Here is a 22,405-nt window from a genome sequence, read left to right on the forward strand (position 1 = left end):
TAGATATCATATTAGGCTCCTGGAGAATATGAAAGACAGGCAGACAGACTGACAGAGTTCTGCCACCTTAAGCTCCTGGAGAAAAAGACTGATAGATAGATAAAGATAGATAGATTGATTGATCGATAGATGAATAGATAACAATAGATAGACAGACAGATAGACACATGCCTCGGAGAATTATAGATAGATAGATAGATAGATAGATAGATAGATAGATAGATACCACCTTAAGTTCCTGGAGTATATGATTAATAGGTAGGTAGGTAGGTAGGTAGGTAGGTATGTACATAGGTAGGCAGAGTCCTGCCACCTTAAGCTCTTGGAGAAAAGGATAGATAGATAATTAGATAGATGATAGATAGATAGATAGATAGATAGATGATAGATAGATAGATGATAGATAGATAGATAGATAGATAGATAGATAGATAGATAGATAGATAGATAGACACCACCTAAAGATCCTGGAGAAAAGGATGGATGGATGGATGGATGGATGGATGGATGGATAGATAGATAGATAGATACCACCTTAAGTACCTGGAGTATAATATTAATAGATATAGGTATGGGATTAATAGATATAGGTATGTACATAGGTAGGTAGAGTCCTGCCACCTTAAGCTCTTGGAGAAAAGGATAGATAGATAATTAGATAGATAGATAGATAGATAGATAGATAGATAGATAGATAGATACCACCTTAAGTTCCTGGAGTATATGATTAATAGATAGGTAGGTAGGTATGTACGTAGGTAGGTAGAGTCCTGCCACCTTTAGCTCTTGGAGAAAAGGATAGATAGATAGATAGATAGATAGATAGATAGATAGATAGATAGATAGATAGATAGATGATAGATAGATACAACCTTAAGCTCCTGGAGTATATGATTACTATGTAGGTAAGTAGGTAAGTAGGTAGGTAGGTAGGTAGGTAGGTAGGGTCCTGCCTGCTTAAGCTCTTGGAGAAAAGGATAGGTAGGCAAGTAGATAGATAGGTAGGTAGGTAGGTAGGTAGACAGACAGATAGACACCTTAAGCTCCTGGAGTATATGATTAATAGGTAAGTAGGTAGGTAGGTAGGTAGGGTCCTGCCTGTTTAAGCTCCTGGAGAAAAGGATGGATGGATGGATAGATAGATAGATAGATAGATAGATAGATAGATAGATAGATAGATAGGCAGAAAGACAGACAGACAGACATCACCTCAAAATGGATGGATGGATGGATGGATGGATGGATGGATGGACAGACAGACAAACACCACCTCAAGCTCCTGGTGTATATGATTAATAGGTAGGTGAGTAGGTAGGTAGGTAGGTAGGTAGGTAGAGCCCTGCCTGCTTAAGCTTCTGAAAAAAATGATAGATAGTTAGACAGATGTATAGATAGTTAGAGAGAGAGAGAGACAGAGAGAGACAGAGAGAGACAGAGAGATATAGATAGACAGACATCACCTTAAGCTCCTGGATGGATGGATGGATGGATGGATGGATGGATGGATGGACAGATAGACACCACCTTAAGCTCCTGAAGTATATGATTAATAGGTAGGTAGGTAGGTAAGGTAGGTAGATAGAGCTTAAGGTGGTAGAGTCCTGCCACTTTAAGCTCCTGGAGAAAAGGGTAGATAGACAGGTAGAGAGATATCATCTTAAGCTCCTGGATTATATGATAGGTAGGTAGGGTCCTGCCACCTTAAGCTCTTGGAGAAAAGGATAGATAGATAGATAGATAGATAGATAGAGAGATAGAGAGATAGAGAGATAGAGAGATAGAGAGATAGAGAGATAGAGAGATAGAGAGATAGAGAGACAGAGAGATAGACAGAGAGACAGTTCCGAGCTATCCCATGACTGGACAATGTGATATAGGACACTTTCCCCTGTATTCCTTTCACCATCGATGCTCAGCCTCCGAAAGCCACCATGCCCCCCTCCATACCCTTCCTCCCTCCCTGCCAATACGTTCAGGGTAATTGGCTAGAATTGATTACCCTTCACCAGCCTCTAATAGCTTTATAGCTCCTTCAATTAGCCACTAATTGGCCAGCGCTCATTAACTCGCCTTTGTTTAACTAACCAGGGAGAGGCCCTGCCTAATTGCCTGGCAGCGCTGCGAGCGGGCGGCACAGAGAGCCAAGGCCGGGGAAGGGAGAACGCCTGGGTGGCGGGCATGGAAAAATGCCCACCGAGAGAGCAAGCGGCCTGCCCGCTGCTCGGAAAACAGCTGCCGGTGGGCAGAGAAGACGAGCAATGAGTGGTAAACTAGCAGCAATTACTGCACCCAACCCTGAAATACTTCATAGACTGAAACAGAGACTTTTGTGGCCAAACAGGATACATAAGTGAGAAGAGGATGCAGCAGTTTGCTTTTGCCTGAGACTACAGGAGAGGAATATGAGTATCTAGAGAGGAATATCACTCCACAACACAAATTTCCCTGCCTCTCTCATTTGGGATATTCCAAAGAAGGGATAGAGCATGGAAAGTTATATTTTGGGTCTTGATTCCCATAATCCCCACTATGTCCATCACCTTTTGTGCTCACCTCTAACCCTTTCCTGTCTTTTCCTCACCATTTCCCAACATTGAAACTTTGGTTGCTGCAAACATTTCCACTTCTTACCGACAGGTGTTGAAATAGCCAGGCGCGCATAATATTTGTGGCCACTTTGGGGAAGATCCCTCGCTTCTTGTTCCTTTTTTTGTCTCGGTCCAAGTCGTCGTCATCTCCTGTGCTGGGAGAAGCCACGCTGTTGTCTAGACAGTCCCCTATGGAAGAAAGGGAAGGAAAATGTGAGCCAACAGCGTAACGCTGCAGCAAACAAGGCAAATAAGATTGCACTAATACAGTGTTTCTCAATCTGGGGGTTGAGACCCCTGAGGGGGTCGTGAGTGGGTTTCAGAGGGGTCACCAAAGACCATCAGAAAACACATTTCTGATTATCTTAGGAACCGCTTTGGCAGAGAAGGCTGAAGATCTTTCTGCCTGTCCTTCTCTTCATTTTTGTAAACAGACGGCAAATCCTTCCATCCAAAGCCCTCCTCCACTCTGAATGGGGAGAGCAGGCATGCTCTGCACATGTATGGGCAAGGGAGAGCATGCGAAGCAAGAGGGAGGCTGCCAGCGAGTCCCTTCAAGGCATAGGGGTCCTGGGTGGGAAGTTTGGCCCAATTTTATTGTTGGTGGGGCACTCCAGGGCTCAAAGCCAACCTTAAAAACTCTGGCATAGACACCGAGAACTGGGAAGTCTTGGCCCTTGAGCACTCCAGCTGGAGGTCAGCTGTGACCAGCAGTGCTGAAGAATTTGAAGAGGCACGAATGGAGGGCAAAAGAGAGAAACGTGCCAAGAGGAAGGCATGTCAAGCCAACCTCAGCCGAGACCGCCTTCCACCTGGAAACTAATGCCCACACTGTGGGAGAAGATGTAGATCAAGAATAGGGCTCCACAGTCACCTATGGACCAACCAGAATACTGATCCTGGAAGATCAAGATCACATTGATAACAGTAGCAAAATTATAGTTGTGAAGTAGCAATGAGGGATCGCCTAAGTAAGTAAGTAAGTAAGTAAGTAAGTAAAGGGAACTCCAGAGGTACTCCCAAGTGGCCAGCTATTGGTCAAATGACATTTAATAGAATGCCAAGTTTGCAAACTTTGTGTGTGTGTGGTTTTTTAAAAAAATACAATACAATTGTTTGGTTCACTCCTAACACGATAAATAAATAAATTATTGTTGGTGGGGCTCAGAATTCTCTTTGATTGTAGGTGAACTACAACTTCAAAACTCAAGGTTATGGGGGTTCTGTATGCCAAGTTTGGCTCAATTCTATCGTTCATGGAGTTCAGAATGCTCTTTAATGGTAGGTCAACTATAAATCCCAGCAACTACAACTCTCAAATGTCAAAGTCTATTTTCCCAAAATTCACCAGTGTTCACATTTGGGCATATTCGTGCCACGTTTGGTCCAGATCTATCATTGTTTGAGTCCACAGTGCTCTCTGGATATAGGTGAACTACAACTCCCAAATTCAAGGTCAATGGCCACCAAACCCTTCCAGTATTTTCTATTGGTCATGGGAGTTCTGTATGCCAAGTTTGGATCAATTTGGACATATCAGGTATTTGTGCCAAATTTGGCCCATATCCATAGTTGTTTGGGTTCACAGTGCTCCCTGGAAGTAGGTGAACTACATCTCCCTTAAGTCTATTTTCCCCAAACTCCACCAGTGTTCACATTTGGGCATATTGAGAATCCATGCCAAGTTTGGTCCAGATCCATCATTGTTTGAGTCCACAGTGCTCTCTCAATGTAGGTGAACTACAACTCCAAAACTCAAGGTCAATGGCCACCAAACCCTTCCAGTATTTTCTGTTGGTCATGGGAGATCTGTGTGCTAAGATTGGTTCAATTCCATCATTGGTGGAGTTCAGAATGCTCTTTGTTTTGGGGTGAACTATAAATCCCAGAAACTACATCTCCAAATGTCAAGTCTATTTTCCCCAAACTCCACCAGTGTTCACATTTGGGCATATTGATTATTCGTGCCACGTTTGGTCCAGATCTATCATTGTTTGAGTCCACAGTGCTCTCTGGATGAAGGTGAACTACAAATCTAAAACTCAAGGTCAATGGCCACCAAACCCTTCCAGGATTTTCAGTTGATTGTGGGAGTTCTGTGTGCTAAGATTGGTTCAATTCCATTGTTGGTGGAGTTCAGAATGCTCTTTGATTCTAGGTTAACTATAAATCCCAGCAACTACAACTCCCAAATGATAAAATCAATCCTCTCCAACCCCACTAGTATTCAAATTTGGTCCAGTGAATGGAAATTCATCCTGCATATCAGATATTTACATCATGATCGATAACAGTAGCAAAATTACAGTTACGAAGTAGCAATGAAAATAATACTATGGTTGGGGGGTCAACACAACATGAGGAACTGTATTAAGGGGTCGTGGCATTACTGCATTAATAGGACTATAGTTTCAAAACACAAGGGCAGAAATAGTCCTACTACATTCCATGATTGTTAGGCCTCATCTGGAGTATTGTGTCCATTTCTAGATGACTTATTTTATAAAGGATACACTCAAGTTTGGACAGGTTCAGCAGCAAGAATGATAAGAGGTCCAGAGAATAAAACAACAATTGGTTTTTCGATTGAACTTTTTCTGAAGATTGAATTCAAGACACGTAATAATAATTTTTAAAAATCAAACTAAAATATTAATTTACAAAAGTGAAAAAAATTCAACACTTGAGATGAAGAGAACTGAACACACTCTGAAAAAAAGAGAAGACTGAGTAGACTTCATGGCTGGAATCACTGGGTTGTTGTGCATCTTCCGGGCCGTAAATAAAGAGCAGCACTCAGAAAGCACGGGAATCCCAGACAAGAATCAATAAGGGCCAGCTAACACCTCCCAACAAAGGGTCAGAAGGCTGAGAATATAGTAAATAAATAAATAAGATTACCGCAGGCAGGAAACTGCCAGGCTTTGAGGCTGCAAGGTCATTCAATGCTAATCAAAGTGGCCATTTACAACATTCACACTTGCCTCCAGCAGACAAGAGTTCTTTCTCCCACTCTGGACTTTCGACAGATATATAAACCTCACTTGCCTAGTTTCCAACAGATCTCTCAACCTCTGAGGATGCCTGCCATGGATGTGGGTGAAACGTCAGGAGAGAATGCTTCTGGAACATGGCCATACAGCCTGGAAAACTCACAGCAACCCAACACTGAGTTTTACAATCATACCTAATGTGACCACTAGAGGGAGACAAAGTATTCTGAACAGCTAAATAAATGCCCCCTAGAGGCGAATAGAAGAATTTCATCGTTGGGAGATGGAAATGGATGAAGAAAGCACAATTTTGAGTGGACATTGAGTAACTAACTAGGGCTATTGTTGGAACCAGAGTGGTGTAATGGTTTGTGCACTGGTGTATGACTCTTGAGAGCAGTGTTTGAGACCCTGCTCAGCCACAAAACCTTACTTTGTGCGGGTCACACACTCTCAGCCCCCAAAAATCCTATCATTGGTTCATTATATGTTGTAAATGACCTGAAGGCACACAACAACACTGCTGTACTTCCTCATCTGACTCACTTTACCTCTCTCATACTCATAGGTGGTCAAATGGCCTAGATCTAGCCACTACAATTTCTGAATTTGGAAGAAATATGTAAGTATGTAGTTTCAGATGTAGAGACTATATCTAAATTCCAAGAGAGCCTATATCAGTCCTAGTTTATGTCAATTCCACTGGTAACACCGACTTGCCTGATCTTTCTCAGTGCATCCACACTATACCAAGTTGATACCACTCTATTTTATTTTTATTTTGCCACTTTGGCAGGCTGCTGCAAGCCCACAATGAAGGGCTATTTTACAAGTTGCCTAAGACTAAAAGGTACATAAGAAACATATAGATAACTATTATAGAATCAATATCATAGGAGAGTTAAAGGAGGGATCGGAAAGGAGACACACATTTGTATTTACACTCTGTCCTGTGCCCTTGGCCTTGCCTTTTTCTCCCATTCTAACCAGATATGGGCAAACCCAGGCCCAGGGCTCTTTTCTCTGGCCCTCGTCTCTCACACTATCCTATGCTACCTTCCTTCTCTCTTTCTTTTCTTCCTCCTTCTTTATGTCCCTTCCTTATCTCTCTCTTTCTACTTCCATCCTTCCTTCTCTTCTACCCTTTCATCCTTCCTTCCCTCTTCCCTCTCTCCTTCCCTTCCATCCTTCTCTTCCCCCTTTCTTCCTACCTTCCTTCCCTATTTCCTTTCTCCTTCCCTTCCTTCCTTCCTTCCATCCCCCTCTTCCCCTTTTCTTCATTTCTTCAATCCATCCATCCTTCTCTTCCCCCTTCCTTCCTTCCTTCCTTCCATCCATCCATCCATCCTTCTCTTCCCCTTTTCTTTCTTCCTTCCTTCTTTACTTCCTTCCTTCTCTCTTTCCTCTCTTCCATCCTTCTCTTTCCCCTTCCTTCCTTCCCTATTTCCTTCCCCCTTCTCTTTCTTCTTTACATCCTCCTCTTCCCCTTCTCTTCCTTCCCTCTTTCCTCTCTTCCATCCTTCTCTTCTTCCTTCCTTCCTTCCTTCCTTCCTTCCTTCCCTCTTTCCTCCCTCATTCCCTTTCTCCCATCCTTCTCTTCCCCTGTCTTCCTTCCCCATTTCTTCCTTCCTTCCTTCCCTCTTCCCTCTCTCCTTCTCTACCTTCCATCTTTCCCTTCCACCCTTTCATCCTTCCTTCCTTCCTTCTTTCCTCCCTCCTTCCATACCTTCCATCCTTCCCTTCTACCCTTTTGTCCTTCCTTCCTTTCCCCCCCTTCCTTCCTTCTTTCCTTCCCTTTTGCCTTTCCTTCCATCTCTCTACCCACCCTCCCTCTCTCCCTCCCTCCATTCCCTTCCACCCTTCCTTTCTTCTATCCTTCCCTTCCTTCCTTCCTTCCTTCCTTCCTTCCTTCCTTCCTTCCTTCCTTCTGTTTCCTCCCTTCCCTCTCTCCATTCCCTTCTACCCTTTCTTTCTTCTATCCTTCTCCTCCTTCCTTCTTTCCTTCTCTGTTTCCTCCCCTCTCTCCATTCCCTTCCACCCTTATTTCCTCCCATCCTTCTCTTCCTCCCTCTCATCCTTCCTTCTCTTTTTCCTTCCTCCTTTCCTCCTGCAGGATGTTTAGCTGGGAGAAGAGACGGTGCAGAGGGAAAGGAGAACCATGTTTCAAGATCTAAAAGAGTGTCCCATTGAGGAGCGGGAAAGGGAACCGACTTTCTGCTTCCCTACAGACCAGAACACAAGACCGCAATGGTTTCAAATGGCAGGGAAAGAGATTCAGTTGACAAGATTAGGAAGAACTTATTGGAGAGTGGCGTGGGTTGCCTCAGACTCTCCTTCGTAACAGTAGCAAAATTCCTATTATGTAGCAATGAAAATAATGTGATGGTTGGGGGTCACCACAACATGAGGAACTGTATTAAGGGGTCATGGCATTAAGAAGGTTGAGAAACACTGTTCTACACCTTTCTTTTCCTTACACATTATTTCACTGGCACAACCTAGGATTCCTGCCCAGCTTCACTAGGCTCCCCATATGTTGGCCCTAAAACGGAAGAGGAAATGTGGAACCCTAGTTTGCCCATCCCCTCTTTTCCTCCTTCGGTCTAAGAAATGCAAAATCCTATTTCTTCTCCTCTTTCTAAGCAACCCCCCCCCCCCCCACAACCCGCCAGTCCTACCCCAATGGAACAGCTGCTACGCTTTTATATCCTCCGGCTAAAAGGCAGCTTAAAAGCCCTGCCCGGAGGGGGACGTAAATTATGCATCAGAGAAAACGCTGCTGTCGGGGGCTTCAAGCAGCCATCGTCCGTGTCCCCACTTGATCATGGGCCCCACCCTGCTTTTTCATTCCCCCTCCCTCCCCATTGCAAATACATATATGCACATCTCCACCTCCACTGTCTTCCTGTGCTAGAACTCAGCTGGCTCTCTGTGATGCCGAGGAGGGGGAAACACAGGCGCCCCAAAGCACACAACTGAAAAGCAGTGGCATCAAATCAAGGGGCTCCGAATGTCAGGTTGATCGTTCCCAATGGCAGGAGCTTTCCCATTGCACGGAGAGGTGTACAATACCTGCAGTGTCTCACCAACTCATAGTGGAGCAGGGGTTCTCAACCTTCCTAATGCCATGATCCCTTGATACAGTTCCTCATGTTGTGGTGACCCCCAACCATAACATTATTTTCGTTGCTACTTCATAACTGTAATTCTGTTACTGTTATGAATCGTCATGTAAATATCTGATACGCAGGATGTATTTTCATTTACTGGACCAAATTTGGCACAAATACCTGATAAGCCCAAATTTGAATACTGGTGGTATAGAGTTCCTCATGTCGTGGTGACCCCCAAGCATAATATTATTTTCATTGCTACTTCATAACTGTAATTTTGCTACTGTTATGAATTGTAATATAAATCTCTGATATGAAGGATGCATTTTCATTCATTGGACCAAATTTGGCACAAATGCCCGATACACCCAAATTTGAATTGATTTTGTCATTTGGGAGTTGAAGTTGCTGGGATTTATAGTTCAACTACAATCAAAGAGCATTCTGAACTCCATCAACCCTGGTATTGATCAAACTTGGTGCACAGAACTCCCATGACCAACAGAAAATGTCGGAAGGGTTTGGCAGGGATTGATCTTGAATTTCGGAGTTGTAGTTTATCTACACCCAGAGAGCACTGTTGACTCAAGCAATGATGGATCTGGGCCAAAGTTGGCATGGATACTCAATATGCTCAAATGTGAACACTGGGGGAGTTTGGGAAAACAGACCTTGTCATTTGGGAGTTGTAATTACTGGGATTTATAGTTCACCTACAATCAAAGAGTATTCTGAACTCCACAAATGACACAATTGGGCCAAAATTCCCACACAGAACCCTCATAACAAACAGAATATACTGTGTTTTCTGATTGTCACAGTCCTCTCTGGAGGTAGGGGAACTACAACTCCAAAGCTCGAGGTCAATGCCCACCAAACCCTTCCACTATTTTCTGTTGGTCATGGGAGAACTGTGTGCCAAGTTTGGTTCAATTCCATCCTTGGTGGAGTTCAGAATGCTCTTTGATTGTAGGTGAACTATACATCCCAGCAACTACAAATCCCAAATGACAAGGTCATTTGAGTGAAGGACATACATTGGGTTGTTAGGTGTCTTGTGTCCAAATTTGGTGTCAGTTTGTCCAGTGGTTCTTGAGTTCTGTTAATCCCACAAACGAACATTACATTTTTATTTATATAGATTTTTCATTGCCATGCCTGAACCCTGAGAAAGATGGAGGACTGACTGAACCTGGAAGTAGATAACATGAATACAAACCTGCAAGCTGGTATTTCACATCCATTGCCTTATAAATAGTCATGGGGTGCCTATCCATTCCTAGCCTTTGTGCCACCAAGACGTCCCATTGGGGACAAAAACGCTGCATTTCCAGCCCCTGGTATTGCACATCCATTCACACATGGAAGGGCATCTCCATGTGTGAATAAGAACACACACACACACAAATACTCACATATTGCCCTCCATTCTCCTTTTGCAGAAAGTCATCTGCCCTCCTCCTCTTGTCCGAGGAGCAGCGCCTGACCTGATGACCCTTGAGGAATTTTGCCATTCAGCAAAGAAGGGAAGAGAATGGAAGGGGACCGGACAGCCCCCCCAGGCCTGGCTTCTTTTCTTGCTAGTAGAATGAATGCCCCTCCCCAAAAAAGTCAAACGCTTCTGGCAAAAAGGTTGCAATGCCTGATTTCTGGCTCCTTTTGTGGTCTACATTGCTGAACCAGTGCTATGAGTCCCACTTTTTGGAGAATATGGAATGAATTGATTGATCCATTGATTGGATGTTTTGGGGTACTCAAAGCAACAAGGGTCTCCCCTTTGGCCATTTAGTTTTGGAGGGTGTTTTGGAAATTGAGGTCTCCAAAACAGTTTTGTTGACAACCTTATACCATCCCTCCACCCTCTATTAAAACTCCATAGAATGAATGCACTTTAACCGCTGATACATCCCACAATCCTAGACATTTGGGAAATGTCCGACATATGATCCAATACAACAGCCAGCAGAGTGGACTCATCTTGTTGTATTGTCGAAGGCTTTCATGGCCGGAATCACTGGGCTGTTGTAGGTTTTTTGGGCTGTATGGCCATGTTCTAAAAGCATTCTCTCCTGACGTTTCGCCTGTATCTATGGCAGACATCCTCAGAAGTTGTGAGGTTCTCACAACCTCTGAGGATGCTTGCCATAGATGCAGGCAAAACGTCAGGAGAGAATGCTTCTAGAGCATGGCCATACAGCCCAAAAAAACCCTACAACAATCCACTTTAATCCTACTTTAGCTGCCAAGGAATAGTTCCAAAGTGTGGCATGAGCCACTCAAGATGCATCTACACCAGTGTGTCTCAACCTTCCTAATGCCATGACCCCTTAATGTACTTCCTCATGTTGTGCTGACCCCCAAGCATAAAATTAGTTTCATTGCTACTTTGTAATAGTAATTTTGCTACTGTTATGAATCGTCATGTAAATATCTGCTATGCTGGATGTATTTTCACTCACTGGACAAATTTGACACAAATACCTAATACACCGAAATTTGAATACTGGTAGGATTGAGGGGGATTGATTTTGTCATTTGGGGAGTTGTAGTTGTTGGGATTTATATTTAACCTACAATCAAAGAGCATTCTGAACTCCACCAATGATGAATCGTAATATAAATCACTGATACGCAGGATATATTTTCATTCACTGGACCAAATTTGGCACAGATACCCAATATGCCCAAATGTGAACACTGATGGAGTTTGGGGAAAATAGACATTGACATTTGGGAGTTGTAGTTGCTGGGATTTATAGTTCACCTACAATCAAAGAGCATTCGGAACTCCACCAATGATGGAATTGAACGAATTGAACGAATCTAGACACACAGAACTCCCACGACCAACAGAAAATACTGGAAGGGTTTGGTGGGCATTGATCTTGACTTTTGGAGTTGTAGTTCACCTACATCCAGAGAGCACTGTGGACACAAACAATGATGGATCTGGACCAAACTTGGCACAAATACTCAACAGGTCCGAATGTGAACACTGATGGAATCAGATCTTGGGATATAAGGACATTGTAGAAGGGGACTAAGACTTCACTCACACTGTCGAATTAATGTAGTTTGATTCCACTTTCACTAAGGCTTTAGGAATTGTGGGAGTTGAAGTCCAAAACACTTCAGCCTATGCCTGATCTACACTGTAGAATTAATGCAGTTTGCTTCCACTTTCACTGCCATGACTCAGGCCCCTCCTAAACTGCCACATAATCCATACTATCAAAGCAGATAATCCACATTATATGCTTTGAACTGGATTATATGAGTCCACACTGCCATATAATCCAGTTCAAAGCAGATAATCCGGATTTTATATGGCAGCGTAGAAGAGGCCTCAATGGCATAGGAGTTGGAATTTTGCAAGATCTTTAAGCCTTCTCCCCAAGAGTCCTGATACCTCACCAAACTACAACTTCCAGAATGCCATTGCCTTGAACCGTAGCAATTAAAGTCATGTCAATGTGCATTAATTCCACAGTGGAGATGCGCTATCAATGTTCCTTCTTCCACAAGGAACACTCCAAAGCAGGGTTGCCCATCCTGACCCTCCTTTGCCCCGAAGACGGCAGCAATTCCAGATTTTCCCAGATCAAAATCAGTATGGTTCCCTCCCCATTCTCCTAAAGAGTAACTTTTGAGCCCAGGCAATGTCTGACAACCCTGAGGAGATTCAATGGGGCGTCTTGGAGCCTGGCAGCGGTGACCCCCAACGTGACCCCCAGCTTTCAGAGCCGCCATCTCCCTTCCCCGTCCCCCCACTTTCCTTTTCTCCCTTCCTTTCTTCCGTTGCATGCCCCCATTCTCAGGGTATTTACTCAACAGATGGCGAGTGCAGGAATGCAGAGGCCCTCCCTGTGTGTGTATGTGTGTGTGTGTGTGTGTATAAACACACACTATAATTAGCATAACCACAATCCCCAGCTTTTCGGCAACACATGCACGCAGATGTCATGGGCGTCCACGCACCCTCGTTGCACATGCGCAGAGATGCAGAGCACCCAGATGGGGAAGATGTGAATTTGCCTTTCCTTCTGGCTTTGGATGCGTGGAGGAAAGCCTTGTGAAGACTACAGGAAAAGGACCATGTAGGTCAGTCTTCCTAATGTCATGACTCCTTAATACAATTCCTCATGTTGTGGTGACCCTCAACCATAACATTATTTTTGTTGCAACTTCATAACTGTAGTTTTGCTACTGTTATGAATCAAAATGTAAATATCTGATATGCAGGCTGAATTTTCATTCATTGGAACAAATTTGGCACAAATACACGACATGTCCAAATTTGAATACTGGTGGGTTTGGGGGGGAGGTTGATTTTGTCATTTGGGAGTTGTGGTTGCTGGGATTTATAGTTTGCCTACAATCAAAGAGCATTCTGAACTCCACCAATGTTGGAATTGAACCAAACTTGTCACACTGGACTCCCATAACCAACAGAAAATAATGGAAGGATTTAGTGGGCATTGACCTTGAGTTTTGGAGTTGTAGTTCACATACATCTGGAGAGCACTGTGGACATAAGCAATGATGGATCTGGACCACACATGGCACGAATTATCAATATGCCCAAATGTGAATACTGGTGGAGTTTGGGGAAAATAGACATTGAGATTTGGGAGTTGTAGTTGCTGGGATTTATAGTTCACCTACAATAAAAGGGCATTCTAAACTCCACCAAACAATGGAATTGAACCGAACTTGGCACACAGAACTCCCATGACCAACAGAAAATACTGGAAGGGTTTGGTGGGCATTGACCTTGAGTTTCGGAGTTGTAGTTCACGTATATCTAGAGGGCACTGTGGACTCAAATAATGATGGATCCGGACCAAACTTGGCATGAATATTCAATATGCCCAAATGTGAAAACTGCTGGAGTTTGAGGAAACTGGTATAGTTTGGGGATTGGTTTTGTCATTTGGGAGTTGTAGTTGTTGGGATTTATAGTTCACCTACAATCAAAGAGCATTCTGAACCCCAACGATAGAATTGGGCCAAACTTCCCACACAGAATCACCATGACCAACAGAAAATGCTGTGTTTCTGATGATCTTTGGTGACCCCTCTGACACCCCCTCATGACCCCCAGGTTGAGAAATGCCGATGTAGGCTTTCTTCAGATTAGGGCCCCTTCCACACAGCTGAATAAAACCCCACATTATCTGCTTTGAACTGAAATTTTTGGCAGTTTGGACCAGATAACCAGTTCAAAGCAGATATTGTGGGATTTTCTGCCTTGATACTCTGGATTATATGGTTGTGTGGAAGGGCCCTTGGAAACCTTATTGCGTTTCCCCATTGCCATGAAATTGTATGCACTTCATCCTATGTGCAAAGTAGACTCCATGTAACATGTAAATTACACTCAAGCTTCACTATGCCAAAGATGTACAATAACACTTCCACAAAGCCGTATAACCCAGAATATCAAGGCAGATAATGCACAATATCTGCTTTGAACTGGGTTATCTGAATCCATACTGCCATATAATGTGGATTTTATACAGCTGTGTGGAAGGGACCTATGTAACAGCATTTGAAAAAAATACTATTCCTCATTTGAAAGTTGTTATTTCCTATTAAATTGTGTGATATGTACTCTGGTAGGAATTGTTATGACTCCAGAAACTTTGTTGTTTTGTGGCTTCCACAAACTAGGTTGAATTGGTTGAGATGCAATGAGATATTCATTGAAAAACTAGTGCAATATGTGTTGCAGGACATCCCACAAAAACAAAGTTTTGGCAGTTTAATAAACTTTTGTCTGATGTTTATGATGGAGCCAATTAGGAAATGACATTTATAACCCAGGAGCAAAAATGGTGTTGCATAGTGTAATCTTTTCATATTTGATTCTCCAACAGCTCCAGGTTCCAACCCTAGCTCAAAATATAATAGTATCTAAGCCCTAGCTTAACATATAAATGTATGTGTGTCCATGTGCCTTCATGTCGCTTGTTGCTTTAAGGTGACCCCATTAACTGTATAGGGTTTTCTTAGATGAGGAATACTCACAGGAGGTTCTCCTAGAGCTTATAACATCTGAGATTCATTTCATTAGTGGTCTCCTATCCAAGTATGAGCCAGGGCTAGCCCTCCTTAGCTTCCAAGGTCAGATATGAGCTTGTGTCCAGGAAAATTAATTCCTACACTCCTTTTTGGGATGATTTAAGGCATAGAATCACATAATCCTAGAATAGGAAGAGACCTCGTAGTAGGCCATCCAGTCCAACCCCCTGCCAAGATGCAGGAAAATCGCAATCAAAGCACCCCGACAGATGGCCATCCATCCTCTGCTTAAAAGCCCTCAAAGAAGAAGCCTCCACATCTAAAGAATCTCCTTCTCCTTCTCCAAGGCCACTTCTCCACTTACCTTGCTCACTGGAGTTATCTCCACTTTGCGATGCAATTCCACCACTGGAGGGGCCCGGCGTTCCCGAATGCGTGGATCCTGTCTCATCGTGGTCCCGGATCCAGGAGTTGTTCTATATGCCAAGAAAACCCAGACAAAAAGGCAGTTAGATAAGGAAGAGACTCCATAGAGGCCACACTTTTGCTCCAACTCGTAAGTCAGTAGGACAGTCAACCCATTCTAGGTTTTAGTCTGGTTTCAACTTGAACTTTCAAGTTGAGAATAGGGTTCAGCACTTTTTAAAAGCTTGCACTAAAACCCCAAAACTGATTCAGTCTCCCTCTGACATGGAAACACCCAGCCACCAATGTTCAGGGCTAGCAGTTGACAGAAAGTGATGCCCACATTTTTATCATTGGCCTATCTCGTGGATATTGAATTTCTATCTGTTAGGTGACTGTTGAAGGCTCAGGATGCTTCCAGACAGCACCAAAATGCAGGACAAAGAAGTGGGGCAAAATGTCGCAGGACCTGACAGCCAGTCCAAACACAGGCTCCCCTGCCATCCTGACACCTTCCTTTGTAGCGCATTTTAGAAATCCGCAGAATGGATGGGGACATCTGCTGGAAGTTTACTCTTGTTTTTAATTGACTCTCCAAGATGCGCTGGACCTCATATGTGCTCATGTGAATATCTAAACGTACACACAAGCAGATGTCTTCTTATCTCTCCTCACCCTTCTGTAAATTCAAGCTCTGTTTAATTTCATGAACAAAGTAATGGTTGCAGGGAGTTCTCATTGCAATTGTTTTCCAACTGTTCTTCCATTTAGCCACCTGTGTGCCTGTGGCTCCATTTGTTTACAGCCCAGATCAGCTGTTTTGGGATTTTAAAATGTGGACTTGCATTGGAGCAGTCCACATCAGGATAGAAAAATAAAAGTCACATGTTTTCCTTGACTGCATGGATATACAGTGATGCGGATATGTAAAATTTCCATCGAAAATCGGGTTTAAGTGCACCTGTTTTCTCCTGTCCTGGAGACTAGAACTTGGAACAATGGCTTCAAACTACAGGAAAGGAGATTCCATTATTCTGACTGTGAGGGAGAGCTGTTCAGTTGTGGAACTCTGCCATGGAGTGTGGTGGAGGCTCCTTCTTTGGGGGCTTTTAAACAGAGGCTGGATGGCCATCTGTTGGGAGTGCTTTGAATGAGATTTTCCTGCTTCTTGGCAGAATGGGGTTGGACTGGATGGCCCACGAGATCTCTTCCAACCCTAGGATTCTAGGATTATTCACAGATCTGGTTAATACATTATCTCTAGGAATCTCAAGGTTCTCTGGGACAAGACTGTGGTCAAACACCAGCAGAAGCTGACCACAGAACACTTCTCTAAGCATTTATAGGTCATCCAGTGGTGGAAGTTCACCACTGACTTGTGCTGGAACAGCTAGAGATTTCCAGAGAGGTGATCTCTTGGGTTAATGTGTATTAATTTTAATTTTAAATATTTTTTTCAAAGCACGGTATAAATCTATATAAATAAAAATGTAATGTTCGTTTGTGGGATTAACATAACTCAAAAACCACTGAACAACTTGACACCAAATTTGGACATAATACACGTACCAGGCCAATGAGTGACCATCACTCATAAAAACACTGAAAAACACAGCAAAAGAGACTTAAATAGTCCAAAATTAAAGAATACATTACAATGCATGCTCAAACCCACATATATACACAAACACACAAATACATTAAGCATTACTATTGTAGGTCCCATCTACACTGCCATATAATCCAGTTTCTGAATCCAGATTCAGCAAGGATAACTCCAGTGAACAAGGCAAGTGGAAGAATGGCCTTGAAGGAGGATAAGGGGGTTCTTTAGATGTGGAGGCTCCTTCTTTGGAGGCTTTAAAACCAAGGCTGGATGGCCATCTGTCGGGAGTGCTTTGACTGCAATTTTCCTGCTTCTTGGCAGAATGGGGTTGGAGTGGATGCCCCGCAAGTTCTTTCCCATATGATTCTATGATTCTTTACCAGCATTAGATTACTGCACACTGCACACTGCACTTGCCCTATAAGCCTTACATTTTACCTGTCACATCAGCACTTTTAATTCTGTACCCTTTACTCTGGCCTGGCCCAGTTTTATTGTGTTTTGGTGTATTGTTTATTGCTTGTTGTTTTTGTTGTTTTTAATATTGCTTTAACTGTTTTAATTTGCTTTAGGTTTTGTATTGTTATGTTGTGTATTGAGGCCTTGGCCTTTGTAAGCCGCATCGAGTCCTTCGGGAGATGCTAGCGGGGTACAAATAAAGTTTAATAATAATTTAAAATAATGACATGTTTTTCAGATGTTAATCCAAATCTGTGCACATTTTCGCGAAACATCATTCAACCAGCACCACCACTTTTACTCTGGTTTCTTCCGTCTTTTAGGACATGTGGAGAAAGACCCTTAGAAGGGTCTGGAGAACAAGCCCTATGAGGAGTGGCTTAAGGAGCTGGGCATGTTTAGCCTGAAGAAGAGAAGGCTGAGAGGAGATATGATAGCTATGTATAAATATGTGAGAGGAAGCCACAGGCAGGAGGGAGCAAGCTTGTTTTCTGCTTCCCTGGAGACTAGGACGCGGAACAATAGCTTCAAACTACAAGAAATCCTTCCCAAACCTTGCCATTATTCAAAGTTGGCCACACACTTTTCACTTTTATTATGTGTATAGATAAGTTAGATAGATAGATAGATAGATAGATAGATAGATAGATATTATGTGTACAATTATAATGTATTTAAAACACAAAGAAAGTTAAAAAGGAGATTCCATCTGAACATGAGGAAGAACTTCCTGACTGTGAGAGCCGTTCAGCAGTGGAACTCTCTGCCCCGGAGTGTGGTGGAGGCTCCTTCTTTGGAAGCTTTTAAACAGAGGCTGGATGGCCATCTGTCAGGGGTGATTTAAATGCAATATTCCTGCTTCTTGGCAGGGGGTTGGACTGGATGGCCCATGAGGTCTCTTCCAACTCTTTGATTCTATGATTCTATGATAAGCCCAGTTTGACCACTAGTTTGTGCAGGAGTGGGTTTTGGCTCTGTGGCAGTTTCACCTATAGAATTTACGCCTGTCGGGTAGCTAAACCATTGGTTGAGGAACCCATGACTGTCCTCTGCCCATCCACACTCCCGCAAATCCTTTAAGGAGGAGGCCTGGGGTTAGTGGGGATTTCCACCCTGCCTCTGCTGGGACTGTAATTATTTTGACCCGCTCCCCTGCCCTTGGCCCAACCGAAGGAGAGTTCAAAGGCCCAGCTACCGAAGGGGCTCAGGTTGCACCCGGCACCCGCCTTGGGACCAAAACAAAGCCCCCCCCCTCCCTTCCTGCCTTGCCCTGCCCATGCCCTGCCTGATTAACCTGGCCGCCTTGATCAGAGGCGCCCCACAAGCGGGAGGCCTCGGGGTTCATGGGGTTAAGGAGCTGAGGATTTCCAAAGAGAACCCAACACTTGTAAGCCACCCCAAGCCAGCATTGGGAGGGGTGGGGGGGGGGGGGAGAAGGGGACGGCTCTGGAGGGCTCTCCAAGCTGACACTCTCGGTCCTTAATGAGGAGCAGACCTCCTCCGCCCCAAAGGCGGCTTCTTCGGAGGAGTCAAAGCCAGGGCTGGGAAATCTGGGTCCCCAGCCAAAAATCCCTCACATCTATCCAGATTAACTGGGATCAGGAATATTAGGCTTGAAAGTCCTAACTAGTCCTAACTATTTATGTGTTATGCTTTCTCCTCCCCCTCTTCCTCCTCCTCCTCCTTCTCCTATTACAAGTTGAGCATCCCTTATCCAGGATTCCAAAATCCAGAATGCTCCCAATTTAAAACTGTTCTCATGACTTCAATATTATTAAAATATTCTAGAAAATTGCCTTTGATATCTGGGCAAACTTTGGCCCTCCACTTCACTTGAAGCTTTGAAGCTGCAAAGCCATTCGATACTAATCAAGGTGGCCAATTGCAACAAAGACACTTGCCTCAAGCAGAGTTCCTTCTCCCATCTTGGATATTCCACAGATATATAAACCTCACTTGCCTGGTTTCCAATAGACCACAACCTCTGAGGATGCTTGCCATAGATGTGGGTGAAATGTCAGGAGAGAATGCTTCTGGAACATTTATTATTTGTTTACTCTATTTGTATGCTGCCTTTTTCAACCCATAGGTGACTCAAGGCGGTTAACAGAGCAAAATTAAATGCTTACAATGTTATGAATACAATTAAAAACATAACATATAATAAAAACTAAACAAATCAATAAAATATAAATTCATAGTGTCTCCTTGTTAAAATGTTGTCTGTACTCACTGTCTAGTCGTTCCATTTTTCTATGTCAGTTACTCTGCATTTGCAAATGCATGTTCAAAAAGCCACGTCTTGACTTTTTTTCTGGAATGTTAAAAGGGGCCACCACTGAGAAGGCCCTGTCTCTTGTCTATGCCAAACATCAGGCCCGTAGCCAGGATTTCGTTTGGGGGGGGGGCTGAGTTTTTTTCAGGGGGGGTTGGGGGGGGCTGAGTCTGAGTGAAAGAGGGTCTACCCTAGCAAACCTTTTGTATCATTACCCCAATACCCCCATGCATATGGGATATATTGAGTATGGTGATCAGATCATGATATAAATAAACATAACAGTTTAAATAATGCACCAGTAAGGCCTTTTCGTGAACCACCATGAGAATTTCGGGGGGGGGGGGGCTGAAGCCCCTCAAGCCCCCCCCCCCCCTGGCTACATGCCTGCCGAACATGGTCATACAGCCCGGAAAACTCACAGCAACCCAGAATCATAGTGTTGGGAAAAAAAACCCCCAAGGACCATCCAGTCCAACTCACTTCTCCTATTCAGGAACATAATCAAAGCACTCCCAATAGATGGTCATCCACCATCTGCTTAATACCAATGTTTGTCAAGAACAAGATATCACTAAATCCAAGAATACTCAGCCTCTGAACCAAGAAAATCAAGGTTTTGATCCTCAAACTGTTGGGGGGGGGGGGGAGAAGCAAGGATCGATCAATAAATAAAATTGAGATCAATGTGCAGACTTCCCAAAACGAATACTCTTTCGAGTCCATGTGATGTGCACTCAAGGAATGCTGCCACTCATCGGCACAAGGACAACTCATCTTGGGTGCTTTCCCTTTTCCAATCCCTCTGATACTCATATATCAAAAATCAAACTTGGTGTGAACTATAAGTCCTATGATTGATTGTATTTTAATGTTAGTATGCTTTCTAATGTGTTCTAAGTCGCACATTGTGTGGTTTTGAGCAGGCATGGGCCAACTTGGGCCCTCCAGGTGTTTTGGACTTCAACTCCCACAATTCCTAACAGCCTCAATCCCCTTTTCCTGGAAAACTACAAGAAGGAGGTGAAGAATTCATGGACTGTAATTAAAAGTTGCCGATGACCTATGAAAATGTTAACTTTTGGGGAAAAAACATGTTTACATTATCAGAGACAATGGCTCTTTAAATTAAGGAAATGTTTCCAAGGTTCCTTATGTTAAGAAGGAAGCCAACACAAGGCTCCTTACGTTTACATTACATTAAGCAAAGTCAACATCTGCCAGGAACTGAGAGGAAGCCAGGATGTTCCAGGCTGGAAAAACTTGAAGTCCAAAATACCTGGAGGACCCAAGTTTGCCCATGCCTAGTGTATAAGGTGTATACGAAACAAATAATGCTCATGTTTCCACTTGGCTCCCACATCCAAGGTACGAATAGGCAAACAAATAGGTAAACATTTCTATCTCCAATGCTGGAAAAACCCACAAACCAAAACACTTCGGGACCGTAGAATTTTCAGATCTTGAAATATTTGCATATTCGTAATTACATAACTCTAAACACAAAATTTATGTGTGGTTCACAGATGCCTTACACACACAGCCTGAAGGTAGTTTTAGACACTAAACACTTAAATGATTTTGCGCATGAGACAAAGTTTGTAACCATTGAGCCATCAGAAAGCAAAGGTGTCACTATCTCAGGGCCCTTCCAAACAGCCCTATATCCCAGAATATCAAGGCAGAAAATCCCACAATATCTGCTTTGAACTGGGTTATCTGAGTCCACACTGCCATATATTCCAATTCAAAACAGATAATGTGGGATTTTATTCAGCTGTGTGGAAGGGGCCTCGGATGATTTGGGATTGTAGAGTATTTTGGGCTTCAGATCAGGGATGCTTGACTTCGACTATCTATTATTGTAAGTATTGACCCTAGATCAGTGTTCCTCAACCCTCCTAATGCCGCGACCCCTTAATACAGTTCCTCATGTTGTGCTGACCCCAACCATAACATTATTTTCGTTGCTACTTCATAACTGTAATTTTGCTACTGTTATCAATTGTCATGTAAATATCTGATATGCAAGATGTATTTTCATTCACTGGACCAAATTTGGCACAAATACCCGATACGCCCAAATTTGAATACTGGTGGCATTGGCTGAATTGATTTCTCATTTGGGAGTTGTAGTTGATGGGATTTATAGTTCGCCTACAATCAAAGAACATTCTGAACTCCACCAATGATGGAACTGAACCCAACTTGGCATACAGAACTCCCATGACCAACAGAACATATTGGAAGGGTTAGGTGGGAATTGACCTTCAGTTTTAGAGTTGTAGTTCACCTGCCTCCAGAGAGCACTGGCCTCAAAACTATGATGGATCTGAACCAAATTTGGTATGAATACTCATTCCACCTAAATGTGGTGGATTTTGGGTAAAATAGACCTTGACATTTGGGAGTTGTAGTTGCTGGGATTGATAGTTCACCTACAATCAAAGAGCATTCTGAACTCCACCAGTGATGGAACTGAACCAAACTTGGCACCCAGAACTCCCATGACCAACAGAAACATACTGGAAGGGTTTGGTGCTCATTGACCTTCAGTTTTGGAATTGTAGTTCAGCTACCTACAGAGAGCACTGTGGATTCAAACAATGATGGATCTGGACCAAAATTGGCACGAATACTCAATATGCCCAAATGTGAACACTGGTAGAGTTTGGGGAAAATAGACCTTGACATCTGGGAGTTGTCGTTGCTGGGATTTATAGTTCACCTACAATCAAAGAGCACTCTGAACCCAGCCCACAATGAATCTGCACCAAACGTGGCACACTACCGACATGGCCAACATTGAATACTGGTGGGATTAGTGGGGGTGTTTTTTAATTCTGGGAGTTGTAGTTCACCAATGTCAAAAAGGAAGAAAAGGACAGGTGGAGAGATCTTCAGCCTTCTTTGCCAAAAGAGTTCCTAAGACCATCAGAAAT

At 43.4% G+C, this 22,405-nt stretch overlaps 1 protein-coding gene across 1 annotated transcript in view; it reads right to left on the reverse strand.

Moving 5' to 3' along the window:
- The window catches only part of LOC132780610 (homeobox protein meis3), a 79,587-nt gene that overhangs the window by 10,072 nt on the left and 47,110 nt on the right, over positions 1-22,405 (reverse strand). Inside the window, exons 7-8 of the mRNA XM_067461838.1 lie at positions 15,083-15,194; positions 2,632-2,777 (exon numbers count right to left, since the gene is read on the reverse strand). Coding sequence (XP_067317939.1) covers positions 2,632-2,777; positions 15,083-15,194 — 258 coding nt within the window. The remainder of the gene's footprint in view (positions 1-2,631; positions 2,778-15,082; positions 15,195-22,405) is intronic.

This window comes from Anolis sagrei, chromosome Y (genome assembly GCF_037176765.1).
Source record: "Anolis sagrei isolate rAnoSag1 chromosome Y, rAnoSag1.mat, whole genome shotgun sequence".
Classification (NCBI taxonomy): Eukaryota; Metazoa; Chordata; class Lepidosauria; order Squamata; family Dactyloidae; genus Anolis; species Anolis sagrei.